General features: G+C 45.8%; 2 protein-coding genes across 4 annotated transcripts; one reads left to right on the top strand and one right to left on the bottom strand.

Moving 5' to 3' along the window:
* Window positions 1-96: 96 nt before the first annotated feature.
* LOC133624391 (uncharacterized) lies at window positions 97-8640 on the top strand (the record flags this gene model as incomplete). The annotated part of the gene is made up of 4 exons (XM_072916322.1): window positions 97-308; window positions 4001-4020; window positions 5243-5247; window positions 8122-8640. Coding segments are annotated over 4 exons (756 nt in total), but the record flags the coding sequence as incomplete, so codon positions are not given.
* A 3055-nt stretch (window positions 8641-11695) lies between these two features.
* LOC133624426 (equilibrative nucleoside transporter 1-like) lies at window positions 11696-21420 on the bottom strand. Of its 3 annotated transcripts, none has more exons than XM_061987966.2 (14): window positions 21295-21420; window positions 21136-21216; window positions 19533-19614; window positions 19316-19470; window positions 19118-19257; window positions 17180-17314; window positions 13022-13119; window positions 12746-12824; window positions 12634-12678; window positions 12514-12566; window positions 12348-12456; window positions 12196-12281; window positions 11930-12129; window positions 11696-11859 (listed from the first exon to the last, which is right to left on the bottom strand). In XM_061987966.2, exons 2-14 carry the CDS (start codon window positions 21159-21161, stop codon window positions 11748-11750), a joined length of 1320 nt encoding a protein of 439 aa, XP_061843950.2. In that variant the 5' UTR covers window positions 21162-21216; window positions 21295-21420; the 3' UTR covers window positions 11696-11747. The 3 variants fall into 3 exon arrangements, with proteins under 3 accessions (XP_061843950.2, XP_061843952.2, XP_061843951.2); XM_061987968.2 differs by having other exon boundaries at window positions 19533-19642; window positions 21295-21345; XM_061987967.2 differs by lacking the exon at window positions 12634-12678.
* Window positions 21421-25949: the final 4529 nt, after the last annotated feature.

The raw sequence follows: 25949 nt of genomic DNA, 5'->3' as shown, positions 1-25949 counted from the left end.
GGCGGAGTCAAGACTGTGAATGACATCATTGTGAATGGCAAGGACACAGTGAAGGGTTCAATGTTGCCAGGGGATTAATTACTGCGTGACCTCTGACCTGGTGTGCTGGAGGGATCAGGTGTATTTTTACCTGCGATTAAGCACACCTTGTGCCCCCCCCCCCAGGTGGACGGCTTCTTCACGCTGCTGTTGGGACTGAGCAGCTTCAACACGCTGACCGCCATCAGCCTCACTCGCTACGTGAAGGGATGTCCTTCTCCTGATGATTACTCATCTTTATTCTTTTTACATCTCCTCCCTGATGATTAGTCATCTTTATTATTTTTACATCTCCTCCCCACCACATCAATGTCCTTCTCCTGATGATTACTCATCTTTATTCTTTTTACATCTCCTCCCTGATGATTAGTCATCTTTATTATTTTTATATCTCCTCCCCACCTCATCAATGTCCTTCTCCTGATGATTAGTCATCTTTATTCTTTATTCATCTCCTCCCTGATGATTAGTCATCTTTATTATTTCTTCATCTCCTCCCTGATGATTAGTCATCTTTATTCTTTTTACATCTCCTCTCCACCTCATCAATGTCATTCTCCTGATGATTAGTCATCTTTATTCTTTCTTCATCTCCTCCCTGATGATTAGTCATCTTTATTATTTCTACATCTCCTCCCAACCTCATCAATGTCCTTCTCCTGATGATTATTCATCTTTATTGTTTATTCATCTCCTCCCTGATGATTAGTCATCTTTATTATTTCTACATCTCTTCCCCACCTCATCAATGTCCTTCTCCTGATGATTAGTCATCTTTATTCTTTCTACATCTCCTCCCCACCTCATCAATGTCCTTCTCCTGATGATTATTGATCTTTATTATTTTTACATCTCCTCCCCATCTCATCAATGTCCTTCTCCTGATGATTATGGATCTTTTTTATTTCTACATCTCCTCCCTGATGATTATTGATCTTTATTATTTCTTCATCTCCTCCCAACCTCATCAATGTCCTTCTCCTGATGATTATTGATCTTTATTATTTCTTCATCTCCTCCCTGATGATTAGTCATTTTTTCTATTTTTAAATCTCTTCCCCACCTCATCAATGTCCTTCTCCTGATGATTAGTCATCTTTATTATTTCTTCATCTTCTCCCTGATGATTATAAATGTTTATTCTTTTTACATCTCCTCCCTGATGATTATTGATCTTTATTATTTCTTCATCTCCTCCCCACCTCATCAATGTCCTTCTCCTGATGATTATTCATCTTTATTCTTTTTACATCTCTTTACATAATTCACACATATGGTTTTCTACACCAAAATTCATCTATTTATTATTATTATTATTTTGGCGCGCTCTACCTTCCACATTTTTCACCCGATTCAAAGCGTTCCAACTTCAAACTGTTCAGCCTATTCGGGAATCGCAGGATTTTCCTTGACAAATTCCAAAAATTCCCAGATTTCCCAGAATCCCAGGTTTTCCAGGACTTTTTTCCCATTCAAAATGAATTGGCCATTTTTCAAACTTGCACCATTTTCACATTTTTCAACCTATTCAAACCATTCTACCATCCTGGAAATTCAAACTATAATTTTTTTCCAAGTTCCAAAAAATTGCAGGAATTCCTCAAATTCCCGTTTTTTTCAAACCCCTTTTTCACCCTTTTTTCTGGCGACAACTCCGCCCACATTTTTTAACCCACATGAACCGTTCCACCGTCAGAACATTCCTCTTAGTCCGGACAAAAAAAATGGAGAAAAATTCCTGGCTTTCCAGAATTTCCAGGAATTTTGTAATACCATTTCTCAACTAAAAAAAGTTACTACTTCAACATTTCTCGACCGATGTAAAAAAATTCAACACACAACCAAACATTCAAATTAAGTAGCATTTTCAAAAAAAGTTAAAATTTTCCCGAAATTGCCAAATTTCCCTGAAATTCGCTTTCAACCTTTTTCAGTGCGACGACTCCTTTCACATTTTCAACCCATTTCCACCGTACCGCTGTCAAAAGATTCTTCTTAGTCAGGAAGCAAAAACCAAGTTGGTTTAAGAACTTGAACATTTCCTGGTTTTCCCGAGATTCCGTAATACCATTTTTCAATTAAAAAACTGTTACTAATTCAACATTTCTTGACCGATTTAAACAATTCCAACAGCAACCAATTCTGCTCATTGAGAACATTCATGCTCCCAATCATTAAAAAAAAAAAAATCCTGCTTTTCCCTAAATTTCCAGGAAGTTCCCATTGAAATGAATGGGACATTTTTCCAAGTTGCACAATTGCCACATTTTTCAAGCAATTCCAAGCATTCCAACATCAACACATTCCACTCATCCTGGACATTCTAACTGACACTTTCCCAAGTTCCAAACCTAATTCCGGTTTTCCTGGAAATCTAAACTCTCCAACATTGCAACTATTCTTACATTCATACTACATTCTGTCAGCATTTCACTTCAACTCCAGCAAGGGAGCGTTCACACTCATCTAGTTAACCTCTTATAGGAATATTTACTTCCTGTAGAACCTCTTAGAGGAATATTTGCTTCCTGTAGAACGTCTAAGAGGAATATTTACTTCCTGTAGAACCTCTTAGAGGAATATTTACTTCCTGTAGAACAGTGACGTGCGGTGAGGTTGATGGCTGGTGAGGCACTGACTTCATCACAGTCAGATTTACAAACATATGAACCCGAAAGAGTATCTTATTCACCATTTGATTGGCAGCAGTTAACGGGTTATGTTTAAAAGCTCATACCAGCATTCTTCCCTGCTTGGCACTCAGCATCAAGGCTTGGAATTGGGGGTTAAATCACCAACAATTATTCCCGGGCGCGGCGCCGCTGCTGCCCACTGCTCCCCTCACATCCCAGGGGGTGATCAAGGGGATGGGTCAAATGCAGAGGACATATTTCACCACACCTAGTGTGTGTGACAATCATTGGTACTTTAACTCATTGGCGTTGTTAGGCCTATTTTAGGGGGGCTCAAGCCCCCCTAAAATATTCTTAAGCCCCCCTAAATAATTTGGTGTTTTTTTTTTTTACAAATAAATGCCGACATATTCATTATAAAGTGGCCCAAATATGAGTTTAAAAAATAATCATATAACCTGTTATTATTCACTCAGTTTCCCCTCACTTCTTAGCGTAAGGTAGAGAGCCCCTTTCGTGCGTCGGTATCCAATCCATTCCACTTGTTCATATAGAAAATGCCCACATCACTCAAATTCCAGCCCGCATTTTCTCTGCGACATTGCTTGCGATCCTGCAGGTGTACGAAGCACATTATCTTCCTTTACAATGAGTGAAGCTGCACAAAACCTTGTGTGTGCAATTGTAAATCATTTATTTTTTAAGTTTTGTGTTTCTTGTAGAATCTATATAAAGTAATATACATAAGCCTATTGTTAAAATAATGAAAAAAACATCATTAAATATATTTGTTTTATTGTATTGTTACATTAATAGCTGTTTTATTATTATAGGATGGCTTGTTAAACATTTAATAGGATTTTCAGAGGGAGGAAAAACCAAGACATTTAATATAAAATGTAAAATGAATAAATACATATAAAGAAAAAGAAAATATATGGTTAAAAGCCATCGTCCCGGGGAGCATTTCATTTCGTCCCGTGCATTAAAAAAAAAAAATAATAACAATGAATAATTTCTAAGTCTTTGTTTGCTGTTTGTGAAGTTTTGTGCTCGTGCGTAACATTCGCTCGCATCCTGTGCATCTCCTGGGGGCAAAGCCCCCCCTGTCCTTAAAAGCTAGTGACGCCCCTGCTTTAACTTAACTTTAACTTTACACATACAAACTGTAGCACACAAAAAAGCACATTTAATAAAAAAAACGTTATGGTCTTACCTTTTCTTATAAGTATGGGTACAGTGGTGTTCGGTGTGGAGGAGTTGTGAGTGAATGAAATATGAAATCCGTGCTGCAGTCTGCAAGTGTACCTAATGTTGTGTCCTTGCAGTCGTTCATGGCTCCTCCGGCGTGAGCAATGTTGTTTTTGCACTTTTTGGCTTCTTCTTAAGTGACTTTTTTTGGGTGGATTCGGTCTTACACGTGGAGGGTTTGGGTGTGGGCTTTGGTTGGTGTGGCGTTCCCGTCGGTGGGTGCAGTCTGCGGCGAACGTGTCTTAAGCACCAGGAGGCGTGGTTACGCGTGCCTCAGCCAGTGCGTCTTCGCAGCAGTTTTATGATCGCTCAGCACAAGAAATACGTTACACACATACAGTTGTTGACAAAATACACTGTACATTATATACCTCAGCTAACTAAACTATGGAAATGTATAATATAATTCATATAGCAATACAGTCTCACTGCACAGCAGGCCAGCAGTTAGCCGAGTCCGTCCATGTTGAGGCACTGAGTGACGTGCCTCAACTGGCTGCTGTTCACCGCACCGTCTCTTCTCAGTATTTGAACGGCAAATGTGAAAATTCAGCGATTTTGAATAAAAATAATCTAAAACTGGTGAAGTTAAATGGAAAATAACTTTATAGTATAATCACTGGATACATATAACAATTTAACAATTTTTTTTTCTTTTTACATTTTTTTCTTTCCATGATGGCAGGTGAGGCCCCGCCTCACCTGCCTCTAGTGACCGCACGTCACTGCTGTAGAACATCTAAGAGAAAATTTTACTTCCTGTAGAACATTGTCGGAGGCAGATATTTACATATATCCGAATTTAAGTTGTACTTCTTTCATTTCTTAGTCATATTTGAAAACAGCTCGTGTTTTCCATTTCTTCTCTTGATGCTCTGTCAGCAAGTATACTATGTGTGTAAACCTTGAGTTCTTTGGAATGTGTTTTGACTAGCATTTGTTTGGTCTACAGAGATGGGAGGAGAGAGAGGGTGGTGGGATCGGGAAGACAGACCATTTTGGGAGGCGCGAGAGAATGTTCTAGGGTTAGACTGGTCTCAATCAAAATGTATATTGGCAAAGCTTTGAGAATATACAACAACATACCTATTCTGTCTCTGGTGGTTTTTCAACTCAGCTTTAAGTGTCGGAAAGAACTTGGGAGCGAATTGTGACTTGAATTCCCTGGGAGGAACAACTGGTCCAAAACGCAACAACATCTAAGTGGAATATTTACTTCCTGGATAACGTCTAGGAGGAATATTTACTTCCTGTAGAACCTCTTAGAGGAATATTTACTTCATGTAGAACATCCTAAGTGGAATATTTACGTCCTGTAGAACGTGTAAGTAGAATATTTACTTCCTGGATAACGTCAAAGAAGAATATTTACTTCCTGTAGAACCCTGTTAGAGGAATCTTTACTTCCTGTAGAACCCCTAAGTGAAATATTTACTTCCTGTAGAACGTCTAAGAGGAATATTTACTTCTTGTAGAATCTCTTAGAGGCATATTTACTTCCTGTAGAACCTCTTAGAGGAATATTTACTTCCTGTAGAACCTCTTAGAGGAATATTTACTTCCTGTAGAACCTCTTAGGGGAATATTTACTTCCTGTTGAAGGTCTAAGAGGAATATTTACTTCCTGTAGAACGTCTCAGAGGAATATTTACTTCCAGTATAACCTCTTAGAGGAATATTTGCTTCCTGTAGAACCTCTTAAAGGAATAACTACTTCCTGTAGAACATCTAAGAGAAATATTTACTTCCTGTAGAACCTCTTAGAGGAATATTTACTTCCTGTAGAACCTCTTAGAGGAATATTTACTTCATGTAGAACATCCTAAGTGGAATATTTACTTCCTGGATAACGTCTAGGAGGAATATTTACATCCTGTAGAATTTTTTAGAGGAATATTTACTTCCTGTAGAACATCTAAGAGGAATGTATCCTTCCTGTAGAACATCTAAGAGGAATATTTCCTTCCTGGAGGACGTCTAAGTGGAATATTTACGTCCTGTAGAACGTGTAAGTAGAATATTTACTTCCTGGATAACGTCAAAGAAGAATATTTACTTCCTGTAGAACCCAGTTAGAGGAATCTTTACTTCCTGTAGAACCTCTAAGTGAAATATTTACTTCCTGTAGAACGTCTAAGAGGAATATTGACTTCCTGTAGAACCTCTTAGAGGCATATTTACTTCCTGTAGAACCTCTTAGAGGAATATTTATTTCCTGTAGAACCTCTTAGAGGAATATTTACTTCCTGTAGAACCTCTTAGAGGAATATTTACTTCCTGTTGAAGGTCTAAGAGGAACATTTACTTCCTGTAGAACGTCTCAGAGGAATATCTACTTCCAGTATAACCTCTTAGAGGAATATTTACTTCCTGTAGAACCTCTTAGAGGAATATTTACTTCCTGTAGAACGTCTAAGAGAAATATTTACTTCCTGTAGAACATCCTAAGTGGAATATTTACTTCCTGGATAACGTCTAGGACAGTGGTTCTCAAACTTTTTTTGTCATCCCCCACTTTGGACAAGAGGGAGTTTTCAAGCCCCACCTGCCCCCATCGGCCTAACAGAACGCTAATGCCAAGCTTAACATTTTCAAATTTATTGAACATCAAGTAACATCAAGTTGTATACATTCAAACTCAATAACATAAAATAACATCAAGTTCAATAATAAATAAAATAACTGTGCAGTTGTGGTGTAACTTGCATCAAGTTCAATAATAAATAAAATAACTGTGCAGCTGTGGTATAACTTGCATCAAGTTCAATAATAAATAAAATAACTTGCATCAAGTTCAATAACAAATCAAAAAGTGTTATAACTTGCATCAAGTTCAATAACAAATCAAAAAGTGTTATAACTTGCATCAAGTTCAATAATAAATCAAATAACTTGCATCAAGTTCAATAACAAATCAAAAAGTGTTATAACTTGCATCAAGTTCAATAACAAATCAAAAAGTGTTATAACTTGCATCAAGTTCAATAATAAATCAAATAACTTGCATCAAGTTCAATAATAAATCAAATAAAAGTGCCACTTTGCAAAAAAGGAGGAGCTATGCATTTGGCAAGACAGGGCAAGTGACAGCACTTTGCCCCAGGAGAGCCACCTTGCTTCACTGTGAAACAGCACGGCTGTATGATCAGCTCCCATTTCCTCACACAGTGCAGAGAACAGTCGCACTTTCAGTGGTCGTGTTTTGATCAAATGTACCGCGCTCACAACATCTGTTAAAACCTCATTGAGTTCGGGGCTGAGCTGCTTTGATGCGAGTGCTTCCCGGTGAATGACACAGTGTGTCCAACCCTCTTTATTAGAGCCTGCAGCCCGTTTCTTCACCCTGCCATGGTCTATGCGCCATCGCAGCAAAAGCCCACACAGTTTTCCCATTTAAGGTCGTGTTATTTGAGGAAACTGTCCATTATCTTGAACAGCTCATCAGCAGTGGCTCTATTTTTCATGTATTTGCAAAACAGCAAATCCTCGCAGTGACTCGCCATTCACAAAGCGGACGTATGCGATGAACAGGAAGTCTTTATTGCTGTCAGTAGCTTCGTCCACTTGTAAAGCAAAACGACTTTCTTTTCATTTGTCTACTCAAGATCACTTGCAATGTCGCATATACGTCTCGCAATTGTGTCGTTTGACAGTGGGACAGCTTTTCATTTTGCTGCGCTTGTTCCGCTTAGCCCCGCCCCCATTAGTTACTGCTGCTATGTCTGTCAAACGTTCGCTCCTACCTAGAAATTTAAAGCTTACAGGAAAACTAAGTCATTTACATTTATTTATATAGCGGATTTCACTGACGGAATCACAAAGTGATTTACAGTGTGTATAGAAAATGAAAGCATAGTAAAAAAAAAAAAAATCTAAGAATATAATTTAAAAAAAAAAAATTTAAAGTGAAATTTCCTCCCGTTCCTCGCGCCCCACCTGTCATGTCTCTATTCCCCACACTTTGAGAAACGCTGTCTTAGAGGAATATTTATTTCCTGTAGAAGCTCTTATAGGAATATTTACTTCCTGTAGAACCTCTTAGAGGAATTTCTTACTTCCTGTAGAACCTCTTATAGGAATATTTATTTCCTGTAGAACCTCTTAGAAGAATATTTACTTCCTGTAGAACGTCTAAGAGGAATATTTACCTCCTGTAGAACGTCTAAGAGGCATATTTACTTCCGGTAGAACCTCTTAGAGGCATATTTACTCAGGACTCTGCTCTTCCTGTCAGGTGTCCATGGTGATCTGCACGGCGTGGTCCCCTTACGCCGGGGTGACCATGTGGTCCGCCTTCGGGTTCCACGTTCCAAACCTGACCAGCATCTTCACTCGCCTCTTCGCCAAGTCAGCCAGCTTCTACAACCCGCTCATCTACTTCAGCCTCAGCTCCAAATTCCGCAAAGACGTTGGCATCCTGCTGCCGTGCGGCCGAGACGCCAAAGGCTTGGTCAAACTGAGGCGCTTCAAGCTGAAGGGGGAGGGTCAGGGTCGGGTCAAAGCTCCTGGCGCTGAGAGGAAGTACAACCTGGCTGGCCCCGCCCCCACTGCAGACTCTGGGAGGGCAAGTCCTGTCAATAAGGTGTTTTCCCTTGAGAGGCCACACCCCTCTGAGACCAGGTCTGACTTTGAATGTGCTCGACTTACTGCTGCATTCTTTCACACCCTTTGCCATTTCACCTGTCACATGACCATGTCACATGACCATGTCACATGACCATGTCACATGACCATGTCACATTAAACCCTGTCCCTTGACAGATTCACATGACCCGAGTCTCATGACCTGTGTTACATTATTGTGTCACATGACCCGTGTCACATGACCTGTTTCACATGACTCGTGTCACATGACCTGTTTCACATGACCCGTGTCACATGACTTGTGTCACATGACTCGTGTCACATGACCTGTTTCACATGACCCGTGTCACATGACTTGTGTCACATGACCCGTTTCACATGACCCGTGTCACATGACCCGTGGCGCATGACCTGTGTCACATGACTCGTGTCACATGACTCGTGTCACATGACCCGTGTCACATGACCCGTGTCACATGACCCGTGTCACATGACTTGTGGCGCATGACCCATGTCACATGACCTGTTTCACATGACTCGTGTCACATGACTCGTGTCACATGACTCCTGGCGCATGACCCGTGTCACATGACCTGTTTCACATGACTCGTGTCACATGACTCGTGTCACATGACCCGTGTCACATGACCCGTGTCACATGACTTGTGGCGCATGACCCATGTCACATGACCTGTTTCACATGACTCGTGTCACATGACTCGTGTCACATGACTCCTGGCGCATGACCCGTGTCACATGACCTGTTTCACATGACTCGTGTCACATGACTCGTGTCACATGACCCGTGTCACATGACCCGTGTCACATGACTTGTGGCGCATGACCCATGTCACATGACCTGTTTCACATGACTCGTGTCACATGACTCGTGTCACATGACTCCTGGCGCATGACCCGTGTCACATGACCTGTTTCACATGACTCGTGTCACATGACTCGTGTCACATGACCCGTGTCACATGACCCGTGTCACATGACTTGTGGCGCATGACCCGTGTCACATGACCCGTGTCAGATGACCTGTTTCACATGACTCATGTCACATGACCCGTGTCACATGACCCGTGTCACATGACCCGTGTCACATGACCCGTTTCACATGACTCATGTCACATGACTCGTGGCGCATGACCTGTGTCACATGACCCGTGTCAGATGACCTGTTTCACATAACCCGTGTCACATGACTCGTGTCACATGACTCTTGGCGCATGACCCGTGTCACATGACCCGTGTCACATGACCCGTGTCACATGACCCATGTCACATGACCTGTTTCACATGACTCGTGTCACATGACTCGTGTCACATGACTCGTGTCACATGACTCCTGGCGCATGACCCGTGTCACATGACCTGTTTCACATGACTCGTGTCACATGACTCGTGTCACATGACTCCTGGCGCATGACCCGTGTCACATGACCTGTTTCACATGACTCGTGTCACATGACTCGTGTCACATGACCCGTGTCACATGACCCGTGTCACATGACTTGTGGCGCATGACCCGTGTCACATGACCCGTGTCAGATGACCTGTTTCACATGACTCATGTCACATGACCCGTGTCACATGACCCGTGTCACATGACCCGTGTCACATGACCCGTTTCACATGACTCATGTCACATGACTCGTGGCGCATGACCTGTGTCACATGACCCGTGTCAGATGACCTGTTTCACATGACTCATGTCACATGACCCGTGTCACATGACCCGTGTCACATGACCCGTGTCACATGACCCGTTTCACATGACTCATGTCACATGACTCGTGGCGCATGACCTGTGTCACATAACCCGTGTCACATGACCTGTTTCACATGACTCGTGTCACATGACTCATGTCACATGACCCGTGTCACATGACCCGTGTCACATGACCCGTGTCACATGACTCATGTCACATGACCCGTGTCACATGACCTGTTTCACATGACTCGTGTCACATGACTCTTGGCGCATGACCCGTGTCACATGACCCGTGTCACATGACCTGTTTCACATGACTCGTGGCGCATGACCCGTGTCACATGACCCGTGTCACATGACCCGTGTCAGATGACCTGTTTCACATAACCCGTGTCACATGACCTGTTTCACATGACTCGTGTCACATGACTCATGTCACATGACCCGTGTTACATGACTCATGTCACATGACCCGTGTCACATGACCTGTTTCACATGACTCGTGTCACATGACTCTTGGCGCATGACCCGTGTCACATGACCCGTGTCACATGACTCGTGTCACATGACTCGTGGCGCATGACCCGTGTTAAATGACCCGTGTCACATGACCTGTTTCACATAACTCGTGTCACATGACCTGTTTCACATGACTCGTGTCACATGACTCATGTCACATGACCCGTGTCACATGACCCGTGTCACATGACTCGTGTCACATGACTCTTGGCGCATGACCCGTGTCACATGACCCGTGTCACATGACCCGTGTCACATGACCCGTGTCACATGACTCGTGTCACATGACTCGTGGCGCATGACCCGTGTTAAATGACCCGTGTCACATGACCTGTTTCACATAACTCGTGTCACATGACCTGTTTCACATGACTGGTGTCACATGACTCATGTCATGGGACGGCGTGGCGCAGTGGTAGAGTGGCCGTGCGCAACCCGAGGGTCCCTGGTTCAATCCCCACCTAGTACCAACCTCGCCATGTCCGTTGTGTCCTGAGCAAGACACTTCACCCTTGCTCCTGATGGGTGCTGGTAGCGCCTTGCATGGCAGCTCCCTCCATCAGTGTGTGAATGTGTGTGTGAATGGGTAAATGTGGAAGTAGTGTCAAAGCGCTTTGAGTACCTTGAAGGTAGAAAAGCGCTATACAAGTACAACCCATTTATTTATTTATTTACATGACCCGTGTCACATGACCCGTGTCACATGACTCGTGTCACATGACTCGTGTCACATGACTCATGTCACATGACCCGTGTCACATGATTCATGTCACATGACCTGTTTCACATGACTCGTGTCACATGACTCATGTCACATGACCTGTGTCACATGACCCGTGTCACATGACCCGTGTCACATGACTCATGTCATATGACCCGTGTCACATGACCCGTGTCACATGACTCGTGTCACATGACCTGTTTCACACCCAGCAGTAAAGGTTTACGCTGAGAGGATGAAAGCATTTTTAATCAGCAGTGCCAGGCGTATTTACGAGGCAGCGTCAAACCAGCACTCTGAACAGGAAGGACATGGCGGCGCCGAGAGCCAACCCCAGCGAGAGGAAAAAGGCCATGATGGCGCCGGCCGTCTCGGCCTCGTGAGGAAGAACTCTCCTAGAAGCACAGGCAGAAGAACGCTGACAGGAAGTAAGACATGGCGAGAGGAAGCGGAGGCGGTGCTCACTTGGGCCCGAAGCACATGCACAGACTGGCCAGGTAACCGTTGGTGGCGGCGAAGGCCACCATGAAGGCGGCGAAGAAGGCGTCGTGCTGGAAGTAGACGGGCAGGTGGAGGCGGGGCTGCACGTTGCACAACATGAAGAGCGGCACAAAGGCCACGCGGGCCACCATCAGAACAGGAAGTAGCCGACTGTCCTCTCCTGGCTGGACACGTGACAACGCGGTCAGCGGGACGGAGGCCACGCCCACTTTTACAAGTCCACCACTCACCCACGTGCAGAACGCCGTCAGGCTCCGCCCCCCCCAGTCACACAGGTTGAAGAGCAGGAAGCAGGCCACCGGCACAAAGTACAAGTCTGTCACATGACCACAGCGTCAGTCACACCAAGGGGCGGGGCTTGCCGCCTGACCCGCCCACTCACCCCAGGAGCTTCCTTGGCCCAGAGAGGACTTGGTGTCGGCCGCCACGGCGGGAAAGGTCCCGATGGTGACGGTGAAGGTGAAGCAGACGGACAGCGCCAAGACCCAGATCTGGGCGCAAAGGTCAGAGGTCACCTCCAAGTGGCGTGGCGTCGCAAACAAACCCACCTTCTGGAAGATCTTCACCATGGACGCCGCTTCCTTGCCACTTCCTGCGTCAGCTGAGGAAGACAGGCGGCACGCCGTGAGGAAGAAGGAAGGACGCAAAGAAAAGCTCGCCATCGTTACCTTCTCTCGCCAGGTTGACCTTCTCCTCGCCACTTCCTGCGTCAGCTGAGGAAGACAGGCGGCACGCCGTGAGGAAGAAGGAAGGACGCAAAGAAAAGCTCGCCATCGTTACCTTCGCTCGCCAAATTGACCTGCTCCTCACCTTTTTCCTGCCGCCGCTCCTGCTGCTGCTCGTGGAACTGGAAGAACTCCTGCACGCACACACACACACACACACACACACACACACACACACGCACACACACACACACACACACACACACACACACACACACACACACACACACACACACACACACACACACACACACACACACACACACATGACCTCATGACACCTCATATTGTGTGTGTGTGTGTGTGTGTGTGTGTGTGTGTACGTGTGTACCAGTTTAGGCAGCATGAAGTAGGAGCAGATGGAGAGAGAAATTACAAGACACGCTGTGATGAAATAACCAAATGCAACTTCTTCTACATCACGACCACCTGTAGTGTGGGAGGGAGGGAGGGAGGGAGGAAGGAAGGAAGGAAAGGAAGGGAGGAAGGGAGGGAGGAAGGAAGGAAAGGAAGGTAGGAAGGGAGGGAGGAAGGAAGGAAAGGAAGGTAGGAAGGGAGGAAGGAAGGAAGGAAGGAAAGGAAGGGAGGAGGGGAGCAAGGTAGGGGGGAGGAAAGGAAGGGAAGGAAGGGAGGAAGGGAGGGAGGAAAGAAAGGAAGGAAGGAAAGAAAGGAAAGGAAGGTGGGAAGGGAGGAAGGAAGGAAAGGAAGAGAGGAAAGGAAGGAAAGGAAGAGAGGGAGGAAGGAAGGAAGGAAAGGAAGAGAGGAAGGGAGGTAGGGAAGGACGGAGGAAAGGAAGGAAAGGAAGAGAGGGAGGAAGGAAGGCAAGGAAGAGAGGAAGGGGGGTAAGGAAAGACGGAGGAAAGGAAGAGAGGAAGGAAGGCAAGGAAGAGAGGAAGGGAGGTAGGGAGGGAGGAAAGGAAGGAAAGGAAGAGAGGGAGGGTGGGAAAGAGGGAGGAAGGAAGGCAAGGAAGAGAGGAAGGGAGGTAGGGAGGGACAGAGGAAAGGAAAGAAAGGAAGAGAGGAAGGGAAGGGGGAAAAGAAGGAAAGGAAGAGAGGAAGGGAGGGAGGGAGGGACATAGGAAAGGAAGGAAAGGAAGAGAGGAAGAGAGGGAGGGAGGGAGGAAGGAAGGCAAGGAAGAGAGGAAGGGAGGGAGGGAGGAATGAAGGCAATGAAGAGAGGAAGGGAGGCAAGGAAGAGAGGAAGGGGGGTAGGGAAGGACGGAGGAAAGGAAGAGAGGTAGGGAGGAAGAGAGGGAGGGAGGAAGGGAGGCAAGGAAGAGAGGAAGGGAGGGACGGAGGAAATGAAGGAAAGGAAGAGAGGAAGGGAGGTAGGGAGGGAGGAAAGGAAGGAAAGGAAGAGAGGGAGGGTGGGAGGGAGGGAGGAAGGAAGGAAAGGAAGGGAGGAAGGGAGGGAGAGAGGAAAGGAAGGAAAGGAAGAGAGGGAGGGTGGGAGGGAGGGAAGGAGGAAGGAAGGAAAGGAAGGGAGGAAGGGAGGGAGGGAGGAAAGGAAGGAAGGAAAGGAAGAGAGGAAGGGAAAGAGGGAGGAAGGAAGGCAAGGAAGAGAGGAAGGGAGGTAGGGAGGGACAGAGGAAAGGAAAGAAAGGAAGAGAGGAAGGGAAGGAGGAAAAGAAGTAAAGGAAGGGAGGGAGGGAGGGAGGGACAGAGGAAAGAAGGAAAGGAAGAGAGGAAGAGAGGGAGGGAGGGAGGAAGGAAGGCAGGGAGGGACAGAGGAAAGGAAAGAAAGGAAGAGAGGAAGGGAAGGAGGAAAAGAAGGAAAGGAAGGGAGGGAGGGAGGGAGGGACAGAGGAAAGAAGGAAAGGAAGAGAGGAAGAGAGGGAGGGAGGGAGGAAGGAAGGCAGGGAGGGACAGAGGAAAGGAAAGAAAGGAAGAGAGGAAGGGAAGGGGGAAAAGAAGGAAAGGAAGAGAGGAAGGGAGGGAGGGGCATAGGAAAGGAAGAGAGGAAGGGAGGGAGGGAGGGACATAGGAAAGGAAGGAAAGGAAGAGAGGAAGAGAGGGAGGGAGGAAGGAAGGCAAGGAAGAGAGGAAGGGAGGGAGGGAGGAATGAAGGCAATGAAGAGAGGAAGGGAGGCAAGGAAGAGAGGAAGGGGGGTAGGGAAGGACGGAGGAAAGGAAGAGAGGTAGGGAGGAAGAGAGGGAGGGAGGAAGGGAGGCAAGGAAGAGAGGAAGGGAGGGACGGAGGAAATGAAGGAAAGGAAGAGAGGAAGGAAGGCAAAGAAGAGAGGAAGGGAGGTAGGGAGGGAGGAAAGGAAGGAAAGGAAGAGAGGGAGGGTGGGAGGGAGGGAGGAAGGAAGGAAAGGAAGGGAGGGAGAGAGGAAAGGAAGGAAAGGAAGAGAGGGAGGGTGGGAGGGAGGGAAGGAGGAAGGAAGGAAAGGAAGGGAGGAAGGGAGGGAGGGAGGAAAGGAAGGAAGGAAAGGAAGAGAGGAAGGGAAAGAGGGAGGAAGGAAGGCAAGGAAGAGAGGAAGGGAGGTAGGGAGGGACAGAGGAAAGGAAAGAAAGGAAGAGAGGAAGGGAAGGAGGAAAAGAAGGAAAGGAAGGGAGGGAGGGACAGAGGAAAAAAGGAAAGGAAGAGAGGAAGAGAGGGAGGGAGGGAGGAAGGAAGGCAGAGAGGGACAGAGGAAAGGAAAGAAAGGAAGAGAGGAAGGGAAGGGGGAAAAGAAGGAAAGGAAGAGAGGAAGGGAGGGAGGGACATAGGAAAGGAAGAGAGGAAGGGAGGGAGGGAGGGACATAGGAAAGGAAGGAAAGGAAGAGAGGAAGAGAGGGAGGGAGGGAGGAAGGAAGGCAAGGAAGAGAGGAAGGGAGGGAGGGAGGAATGAAGGCAATGAAGAGAGGAAGGGAGGCAAGGAAGAGAGGAAGGGGGGTAGGGAAGGACGGAGGAAAGGAAGAGAGGTAGGGAGGAAGAGAGGGAGGGAGGAAGGGAGGCAAGGAAGAGAGGAAGGGAGGGACGGAGGAAATGAAGGAAAGGAAGAGAGGAAGGAAGGCAAAGAAGAGAGGAAGGGAGGTAGGGAGGGAGGAAAGGAAGGAAAGGAAGAGAGGGAGGGTGGGAGGGAGGGAGGAAGGAAGGAAAGGAAGGGAGGAAGGGAGGGAGAGAGGAAAGGAAGGAAAGGAAGAGAGGGAGGGTGGGAGGGAGGGAAGGAGGAAGGAAGGAAAAGAAGGGAGGAAGGGAGGGAGGGAGGAAAGGAAGGAAGGAAAGGAAGAGAGGAAGGGAAAGAGGGAGGAAGGAAGGCAAGGAAGAGAGGAAGGGAGGTAGGGAGGGACAGAGGAAAGGAAAGAAAGGAAGAGAGGAAGGGAAGGAGGAAAAGAAGGAAAGGAAGGGAGGGAGGGAGGGAGGGACAGAGGAAAGAAGGAAAGGAAGAGAGGAAGAGAGGGAGGGAGGGAGGAAGGAAGGCAAGGAAGAGAGGAAGGGAGGGAGGGAGGAATGAAGGCAATGAAGGGAGGAAATGAAGAAAAAGAAGAGAGGAAGGGGGGTAGGGAAGGACGGAGGGAGGGAGGGAGGGAGGGAGGAAGGAAGGCAAGGAAGAGGAAGGGAGGGACGGAGGAAATGAAGAAAAGGAAGAGAGGAAGGAAGGCAAAGAAGAGAGGAAGGGATGTAGGGAGGGAGGAAAGGAAGGAAAGGAAGAGAATGAGGGTGGGAGGGAGGGAGGAAGGAAGGCAAGGAAGAGAGGAAGGAAGGAAAGGAAGGAAGGAAAGGAAGAGAGGAATGGAAAGAGGGAGGAAGGAAGGCAAGGAAGAGAGGAAGGGAGGTAGGGAGGGACAGAGGAAAGGAAAGAAAGGAAGAGAGGAAGGGAAGAAGGAAAGGAAGGAAAGGAAGAGAGGAAGGGACAGAGGAAAGGAAGGAAAGGAAGAGAGAGAGGGAGGAAGGGAGGAATGAAGGCAAGGAAGGGAGGAAGGAAGGAAAGGAAGGGAGGAAGGGAGGGAGGGAGGGAGGAAAGGAAGGGAGGAAGGGAAGGAAGGAAAGAAGGAATGAAGGAAATTAAGGTAGGAAGGGAGGAAGGAAGGAAAGGAAGGAAAGGAAGGGAGGAGGGGAGGAAGGGAGGGGGAGGAAAGGAAGGGAGGTAGTAAAGGAAGGGAGGAAGGAAGGGAGGAAGGGAGGAAGGAAGGAAGGAAAGGAAGGAAAGGAAGGGAGGAAGGGAGGAAAGGAAGGGAGGAAGGAAGGAAAGGAAGGGAGGAAGGAAGGAAGGGAGGGAGGGAGGGAGGGAGGGAGGAAAGGAAGGGAGGAAAGGAGGAAAGGAAGGAAAGGAAGGGAAGGAAGGGAAGACAAGAAGGAAGGCAAGAATGAAAGAAGGAATGAAAGAAAGGAATGAAATAAGGACAGGAAGAAAAGAAAGAAAGAAATAATAAAGGAAAGAAGGAAAGGAAAGCAAGGGAAGGAAGGAAGGAATGAAAGGAAGGGAAGAAGGGAATGAAAGAAAAGGTCAGAGGTCAGAGATGTGATGTCACAGGTCAGACAGGCCAGATGTTTTTTTCCGACTTGCGATGGCGCAGATCATGGCGAAGGCGGCGAAGGTCCCGGCAAGACCCTGACCGCTCATGATGGGCGTGGTGTAGGAGGCAGGAAGTATGGCCGCCATCCCAAACAGACTCCCCTGCAGCACGGCGCCAAACGCTGCAAGGAGTCACACAGGAAGTAGTCACACAGGAAGGAGTCACACAGGAAGGAGTCACACAGGAAGTAGTCACACAGGAAGTAGTCAAACAAGAAGGAGTCACACAAGAAGTAGTCACACAGGAAGGAGTCACACAGGAAGGAGTCAAACAAGAAGGAGTCACACAGGAAGGAGTCAAACAGGAAGGAGTCACACAGGAAGTAGTCACACAGGAAGTAGTCAAACAAGAAGGAGTCACACAAGAAGTAGTCACACAGGAAGGAGTCACACAGGAAGGAGTCAAACAAGAAGGAGTCACACAGGAAGGAGTCAAACAGGAAGGAGTCACACAGGAAGGAGTCACACAGGAAGGAGTCAAACAGGAAGGAGTCACACAGGAAGGAGTCACACAGGAAGGAGTCAAACAGGAAGGAGTCAAACAGGAAGGAGTCACACAGGAAGGAGTCAAACAGGAAGGAGTCACACAGGAAGTAGTCACACAGGAAGTAGTCAAACAAGAAGGAGTCACACAGGAAGGAGTCAAACAGGAAGGAGTCACACAGGAAGTAGTCACACAGGAAGTAGTCAAACAAGAAGGAGTCACACAAGAAGTAGTCACACAGGAAGGAGTCACACAGGAAGGAGTCAAACAAGAAGGAGTCACACAGGAAGGAGTCAAACAGGAAGGAGTCACACAGGAAGGAGTCACACAGGAAGGAGTCAAACAGGAAGGAGTCACACAGGAAGGAGTCACACAGGAAGGAGTCAAACAGGAAGGAGTCAAACAGGAAGGAGTCAAACAAGAAGGAGCGTGAAAGAGGAAGTGAAGGAGCAGGTGGTGTAAAAGAGGAAGTGAAGGAGCAGGTGGCGTGAAAGAGGAAGTGAAGGAGCAGGTGGCGTGAAACAGGAAGTGAAGGAGCAGGTGGCGTGAAAGAGGAAGTGAAGGAGCAGGTGGCGTGAAAGAGGAAGTGAAGGAGCAGGTGGCGTGAAAGAGGAAGTGAAGGAGCAGGTGGGGTGAAAGAGGAAGTGAAGGAGCAGGTGGGGTGAAAGAGGAAGTGAAGGAGCAGGTGGGGTGAAAGAGGAAGTGAAGGAGCAGGTGGTGTAAAAGAGGAAGTGAAGGAGCAGGTGGGGTGAAAGAGGAAGTGAAGGAGCAGGTGACGTGAAAGAGGAAGTGAAGGAGCAGGTGGGGTGAAAGAGGAAGTGAAGGAGCAGGTGGCGTGAAAGAGGAAGTGAAGGAGCAGGTGGCGTGAAAGAGGAAGTGAAGGAGCAGGTGGCGTGAAAGAGGAAGTGAAGGAGCAGGTGGCGTGAAAGAGGAAGTGAAGGAGCAGGTGGCGTGAAAGAGGAAGTGAAGGAGCAGGTGGCGTGAAAGAGGAAGTGAAGGAGCAGGTGGGGTGAAAGAGGAAGTGAAGGAGCAGGTGGCGTGAAAGAGGAAGTGAAGGAGCAGGTGGCGTGAAAGAGGAAGTGAAGGAGCAGGTGGCGTGAAAGAGGAAGTGAAGGAGCAGGTGGGGTGAATGAGGAAGTGAAGGAGCAGGTGGCGTGAAAGAGGAAGTGAAGGAGCAGGTGGCGTGAAAGAGGAAGTGAAGGAGCAGGTGGCGTGAAAGAGGAAGTGAAGGAGCAGGTGGCGTGAAAGAGGAAGTGAAGGAGTAGGTGGGGTGAAAGAGGAAGTGAAGGAGCAGGTGGCGTGAAAGAGGAAGTGAAGGAGCAGGTGGCGTGAAAGAGGAAGTGAAGGAGCAGGTGGCGTGAAAGAGGAAGTGAAGGAGCAGGTGGCGTGAAAGAGGAAGTGAAGGAGCAGGTGGCGTGGAAGAGGAAGATGGCGTGCTCACAGTTGATGATGACGATGTTGACCATGGTGACCAGGAAGAATTTGGGCGGGTCCATGGGAACTTTGACCAGCAGGGCGGTCAGCAGGAATACGACCATGATGACCAGCAGGCTGCCCGCCACACGCACGCGCTGAGGCACGCTGCCGAGGAGGAAGACCTTCTAGAAGCTTGTACAAGCAAGATGGCGGCGGCGCTCACCGTGAGTGCAGGAAGGAGTTGAGGCAGGTGAAGATGAGGAGCGGCAACATGGCGCACAGCGTCATCACGTTGCTAAATCTGGCCTCAAGCACGCCATGAGGCTCCTCCCCCGCCGCCGTCTCATTGGACCAGACCTTCAGGCGGCTGACAAAGTACTGAAGTGCCATGACCTCGTCAATATTCTGTTGTGCCGTGCTGACAGGAAGTGATGTCATACCGTGGTGGCTGTCATGAAGAAGTTCCACGGCAACAATGTTCCCACGCCCAGCATCAAGAAGATCCACCACACGCCGTGAAACCTGACACCAACACTCGCTGGCTCATCATCTCCATCAATCAATACATCCATTCATCAATACATTCATCAATACATACATTCATCAACACATACATCAATCAATACATTCATTCATCAATACATTCATTCATCAATACATTCATCAATCAATACATTCATTCATCAATACATTCATCAATACATACATTCATCAACACATACATCAATCAATACATTCATTCATCAATACATTCATTCATCAATACATTCATCAATCAATACATTCATTCATCAATACATTCATTCATCAATACATTCATCAATACATACATCAATCAATACATTCATTCATCAATACATTCATTCATCAATACATTCATCAATACATACATCAATCAATACATTCATTCATCAATACATTCATTCATCAATACATTCATTCATCAATACATACATTCATCAACACATACATCAATCAATACATTCATTCATCAATACATTCATTCATCAATACATTCATCAATCAATACATTCATTCATCAATACATTCATCAATCAATACATTCATTCATCAATACATTCATTCATCAATACATTCATCAATACATACATCAATCAATACATTCATTCATCAATACATTCATTCATCAATACATTCATCAATCAATACATTCATTCATCAACACATACATCAATCAATACATTCATTCATCAATACATTCATTCATCAATACATTCATCAATCAATACATTCATCAATACATTCATCAATCAATACATTAATTCATCAATAGATTCATCAATCAATACATTCATCAATCAATACATTAATTAATCAATAGATTCATCAATCAATACATTCATTCATCAATAAATTCATCAATCAATACATTCATTCATCAATACATTCATTCACAATACATTCATCAATACATACATTCATCAACACATACATCAATCAATAAATTCATTCATCAATACATTCATTCATCAATACATTCATTCATCAACACATACATCAATCAATACATTCATTCATCAATAGATTCATCAATCAATACATTCATCCATCAATACATTCATTCATCAACACATATATGAATCAATACGATCATCCAGCAATACATTCATTTATCAATAGATTCATCAATCAATACATTCATTCATCAATAGATTCATCAATCAATATATTCATTCATCAATACATTCATCAAGACATTCATTCATCAATAGATTCATCAATCAATACATACATCCATTCATCAATACATACATCAATACATACATCAATCAATACATTCATTCATCAATACATACATCAATCAATACATTCATCAATCAATACATTCATTTATTGAACAAATCATCAATCAATCAATCACTTAATTCATTCATCAATCAATCAATCAATCAATCACTTCATTGATTCATCAATCGATCTATTCATTCGTTAATCAATCAACCCATTAATTTATCGATCAATTCATCAATCAATCAATCAGTTCATTCATTGATCAATGGATTAATTCATCAAATGACTCACTTGTCTGTTGGCGCACCGGCGGCCATTTTTGTGGCAGATGTGATGAAGAAGGGGTGATGTAATAGTAATGAGGGGCGGAGCCTGCAGCAAAGTCATGTGACAGACAGGTCAAGCGTGAGGCGTTCAAAGACACGTGAAGAGCAAGAAAAGTAGTTTTACCTGCAGCAACTTTAGTCGTCTTTTCTTGCTGTCACTTCAACACAATGTGACCTCTGACCCTGGACTCCTCTTATCACTGACAATGTAGACTTTGATCTTGTTGTCACGGCGATAAGCCCCGCCTGCACCTGTCAACAATTCATCACTTTGACCTCTTAATACTTTCATCATATTTCATGTATTGTGTTCACATGCTAACATTATGCTTTTCTTAGCGTCTCATTCTAGTTTTCTGTACTGGACTCTCACACCACCCATCCCAAACATCTTCTGGTCTGGACTGGACTCTCACACCACCCATCCCAAACATCTTCTGGTCTGTACTGGACTCTCACACCACCCATCCCAAACATCTTCTGGTCTGGACTGGACTCTCACACCACCCATCCCAAACATCTTCTGGTCTGTACTGGACTCTCACACCACCCATCCCAAACATCTTCTGGTCTGTACTGGACTCTCACACCACCCATCCCAAACATCTTCTGGTCTGGACTGGACTCTCACACCACCCATCCCAAACATCTTCTGGTCTGGACTGGACTATCACACCACCCATCCCAAACATCTTCTGGTCTGTACTGGACTCTCACACCACCCATCCAAACATCTTCTGGTCTGGACTGGACTCTCACACCACCCATCCCAAACATCTTCTGGTCTTCAGAGAACCAAATCTCTGTACTGGACTGGATGGATGCGTGAGTGAATGGATGGATGGATGGATGCTTGGATGGATGGATGCATGGGTGAATGGATGGATGGATGGATGGATGGATGGATGTATGGGTGAATGGATGGATGGATGCATGGGTAAATGGATGGATGATGCATGCATGGGTGAATGGATGGATGGATGGGTGAATGGATTGATGCATGGGTTACTGGATGGATGCATGAATGGATGGGTGAATAGATTGATGGGTGGACGCATGGGTGAATGGATGGATGAATGGATGGGTGAATTGATGAATGGATGGGTAAATTGATGGCTGGATGGATGCATAGGTGAATGGATGGATGATGCATGAATGGATGGGTGAATTGATGGATGGCTGGATGCATGGGTGAATGGATGGCTGGCTGGATGCATGAATGGAGTGGTGAATGGATGGGTGAATTGATTGATGGATGGATGGATGCATGAATGGATGGGTGAATTGATGGATGGATGGATGCACAAATAGATGGGTGAATTGATGGATGGACGATGCATGGGTGAATGGATGGACGGATGCATAAATGGATGGGTGAATTGATGAATGACTGGATGCATGGGTGAATGGATGGATGATAGATGAATGGATGGGTGAATTGATTGATGATGGATGGATGCATGAATGGATGGGTGAATTTATGAACGGATTGATGGATAGTTGCATTAGTGGACAGATACCTGAATGAATGGATGGATGCATGAATGGATGGGTGAATTGATGGATGGATGGATGCATGGGTGAATGGATGTTTGAATGCATGAATGGATTGGTGAATTGATGGAAGGATGCATTAATGCATGGATGCATGAATGGATGGATAGGTGCATGATTGGATGGATGATGGATGCATGAATGGATGGGTGAATTGAGGAATGGAAGGACAGATGCAATAATGGACAGATGCATGAATGGATGGGTGAATTGATGGATGCATTAATGGGTGTATGGATATGGATGTATGTATGGATGGGTGAATGGATGGATGGACAGATGCAATAATGAATGGATGGATGCATGGATGGATGGATGAATGGTGTTCCTCAAGGTTCAATTTTGGGTCCACTAATTTTCATCTTTCTGACCTGGAGCCTAACTTTGCCACTACAGAGGAGCCCGGGGCCCACTCAAATATGAAAAGTGCATTAGAAAAGTGACTCCACCATGATTGGTCAGAAGGCAGTCAGGTGACTCCGGGGCGCCATCTTTGCTACCAACTTTGAGCCCATGCTATGTGTTTGAGGAGCTTCCTGCTCAGTTTTTCCAGGTGTCAGAATGTGCTGTCAAATATGGATTAATTTGTATTTGAAAAAAAATTAATAAATACATGAAAGGATCCATAATGTCACATATTTACATGTTTAAAGTGTATTAATGTGTATTTGAGATAGATAAATACGTGAAAGGATCCATAATGTCACATATTTAAAGTGGTCCTGGTGGCCAGCCATGGAGACGGAGGTCCGGGAGTACATATAGGCGTGTTCGGTCTGTACCCAGAATAAGACGTCTTCCAGGTCCCGCATGGGACTTCTCCAGCCACTCCCCATCCCCTCCAGACCGTAGTCAGACATCTCTATGGACTTCGCCACAGGGCTCCCGGTCTAACAAGGTAACACCACTGTCCTCACTGTGGTTGACAGATTCTCCAAAATGGTCAAATTCATCGCTATACCTAAACTACCGACCGCCAAGGAGACGGCGGAGATTATGATGACTAATGTGTTCCGAGTTCATGGATTCCCCAAGGACATTGTTTTGGACCGGGGGACCCAGTTTGTATCACGGTTCTGGGGGGAGTTCTGCCGACTCATTGGAGCCAAGGCCAGCCTAACATCAGGATATCATCCGGAAGCCAACGGACAGACCGAACGACTAAACCAGCAGCTGGAAACCAGCCTCCGGTGCGTGGTCTGCCAGAACCCCTCCACATTGAGCAAGCACCTGGTCTGGGTAGAGTGTGCGCATTATTCCCTGCCTACATCAGCCACCGGCCTCTCTCCCTTTCATTGTGCCTTAGCGTACCAACCCTCTTTCTTTCCGGAGAATGAGTTGGAAGTGTCGGTCCCTTACGCCCATGCCATGGTCTAACGTTGGCGCCGTATTTGGGCAGCCGCCTGTCAGGTATTGAACAGACAAGGATATCGGAAGAAGAGAGCGGCAGACCGCAAAAGCCGGCCTGCGCCCGCCTACCAGCCTGGTCAGAAAGTCTGGCTATCAGCCAGGGACCTACGTCTCAAGGTTCTATCAAAGAAACTGGCACCACGTTTTGTAGGCCCATTCCCAATCACTAGGCTCGTCGAACCTGCAGCGGTTCGGCTTCGTCTGCCCCGATCCCTCCGCGTCCATCCCACCTTCCACGTCAGTCAGGTCAAAGCAGCCAAAGAAAGCACCATGGTCCCAGCCACCACATCCCCTCCACCACTCGAAGTGATTGAAGGTGGACCAGTATACAAAGTTAAACGCTTGTTGGCAGTACGCAACCGGGGCCGGGGAAGACAATTCCTGGTGGATTGGGAAGGATACGGACCAGAAGAGAGACAATGGGTTCTGTCCCGCCACATTGTCGAGCCCACTCTCATCAGGGACTTCTACAGAGACCACACTGAACAGTCTGGGCCGTCGGGAGTCGGCCCTGGGGGGGGGGGGTACTGTCACACTGCGGTGAGGGAAGTCCTGTTTTGGGGTTGTCTGGCGAACTTCCTGTTTTATGTTGAAAGTGTCCCGGCGGGGTTGCAGCCTGCTGCGAGGTTCGTTCCCCCGGGATGCAAACGGATCACTCCGGACAGGACTCGCAGGTAGGAGCATGGTTTATTCTTGACAAAAATCAAAGCACCACCAAGAACAGAAAACAAGTCGAAAGAAAACACCTGCCAATCGCACTCGAAGCTAACTTAGCATAGGCTAGGAGACAAGCAAAACTTACGTGACGAGAGCATGAAGCAAACAAAGAAGCCAAGACGAGCGTGGCGAGAGAGGTGAATAAATAGCTCCCTGATTAGTGGTCGATTGCAGGTGAGCGTGCCGACCACTAACCAGAGGCAGGTGAACCCAATTAATCCCCATAGAAACCAAAACAAACCCAGGGGTGCACAAAACAGGAACTAAGGGAGTCCAAAAATAACAGAACATAACAAAAACATGATCCGGGTCACGAATCATGACACAAAGTCTAATCCTCCTCTCGTTTCAGGCCACTTGCCCTTCCTTTGTAGCGTACTTTCAGTCTACAGCTTTTTGTCTCCTCTTCGTGAGAGATTTTCTTTTGGCGTCGTTAATCGTAGATTGTTGTTTTTGGATTATTAGATCCGTGTAGATTTTGCTATCGCCTTTTTCCTACCTCGGGAGTGATTTTCTGTTTATTGTTTTTTGCCCTGTGCTACGTTTCCTTTTTACTACAGTGTGTCTAGTCTAGGGTTTATAGTCATTGGTTTATTCACTCTATCTGAAGAGAGTTCTCAGAAACTGTAAAAGCCTGCGTCAATCGTTTCCTGTCTGCAACTGAGTCTTCATTCTTGCCAAGGCCTAACAAAATGAGTCACAACGTCACATGTTTAAAGTGTATTTTTGTGTATTTCAAATAAATAACTACATGAAATGAGTCATAATGTCACATATTTACATATTTAAAGCGTATTAATGTGTATTTGAAAGAAAGAAATACATGAAATGATCCATAATGTCACATATTTAAAGTGTATTAATGTGTATTTGAAAGATATAAATACATGAAATGAGTGATAATGTCACATATTTAAAGTGTATTAATGTGTATTTGAAATGAATAAATACATGAAATTATCCATAATGTCACATATTTACATATTTAAAGTTTATTAATGTTTATTTGAAATAAATAAATACATGAAATGATCCATAATGTCACATATTTACATATTTATAGTGTATTAATGTGTATTTGAAATAAATACATGAAAT

This window comes from Nerophis lumbriciformis, linkage group LG27, assembly GCF_033978685.3.
Source record: "Nerophis lumbriciformis linkage group LG27, RoL_Nlum_v2.1, whole genome shotgun sequence".
Classification (NCBI taxonomy): Eukaryota; Metazoa; Chordata; class Actinopteri; order Syngnathiformes; family Syngnathidae; genus Nerophis; species Nerophis lumbriciformis.
Note: the sequence above shows the minus strand (reverse complement) of the source record. Positions and strands in the feature narration are given on the sequence as shown.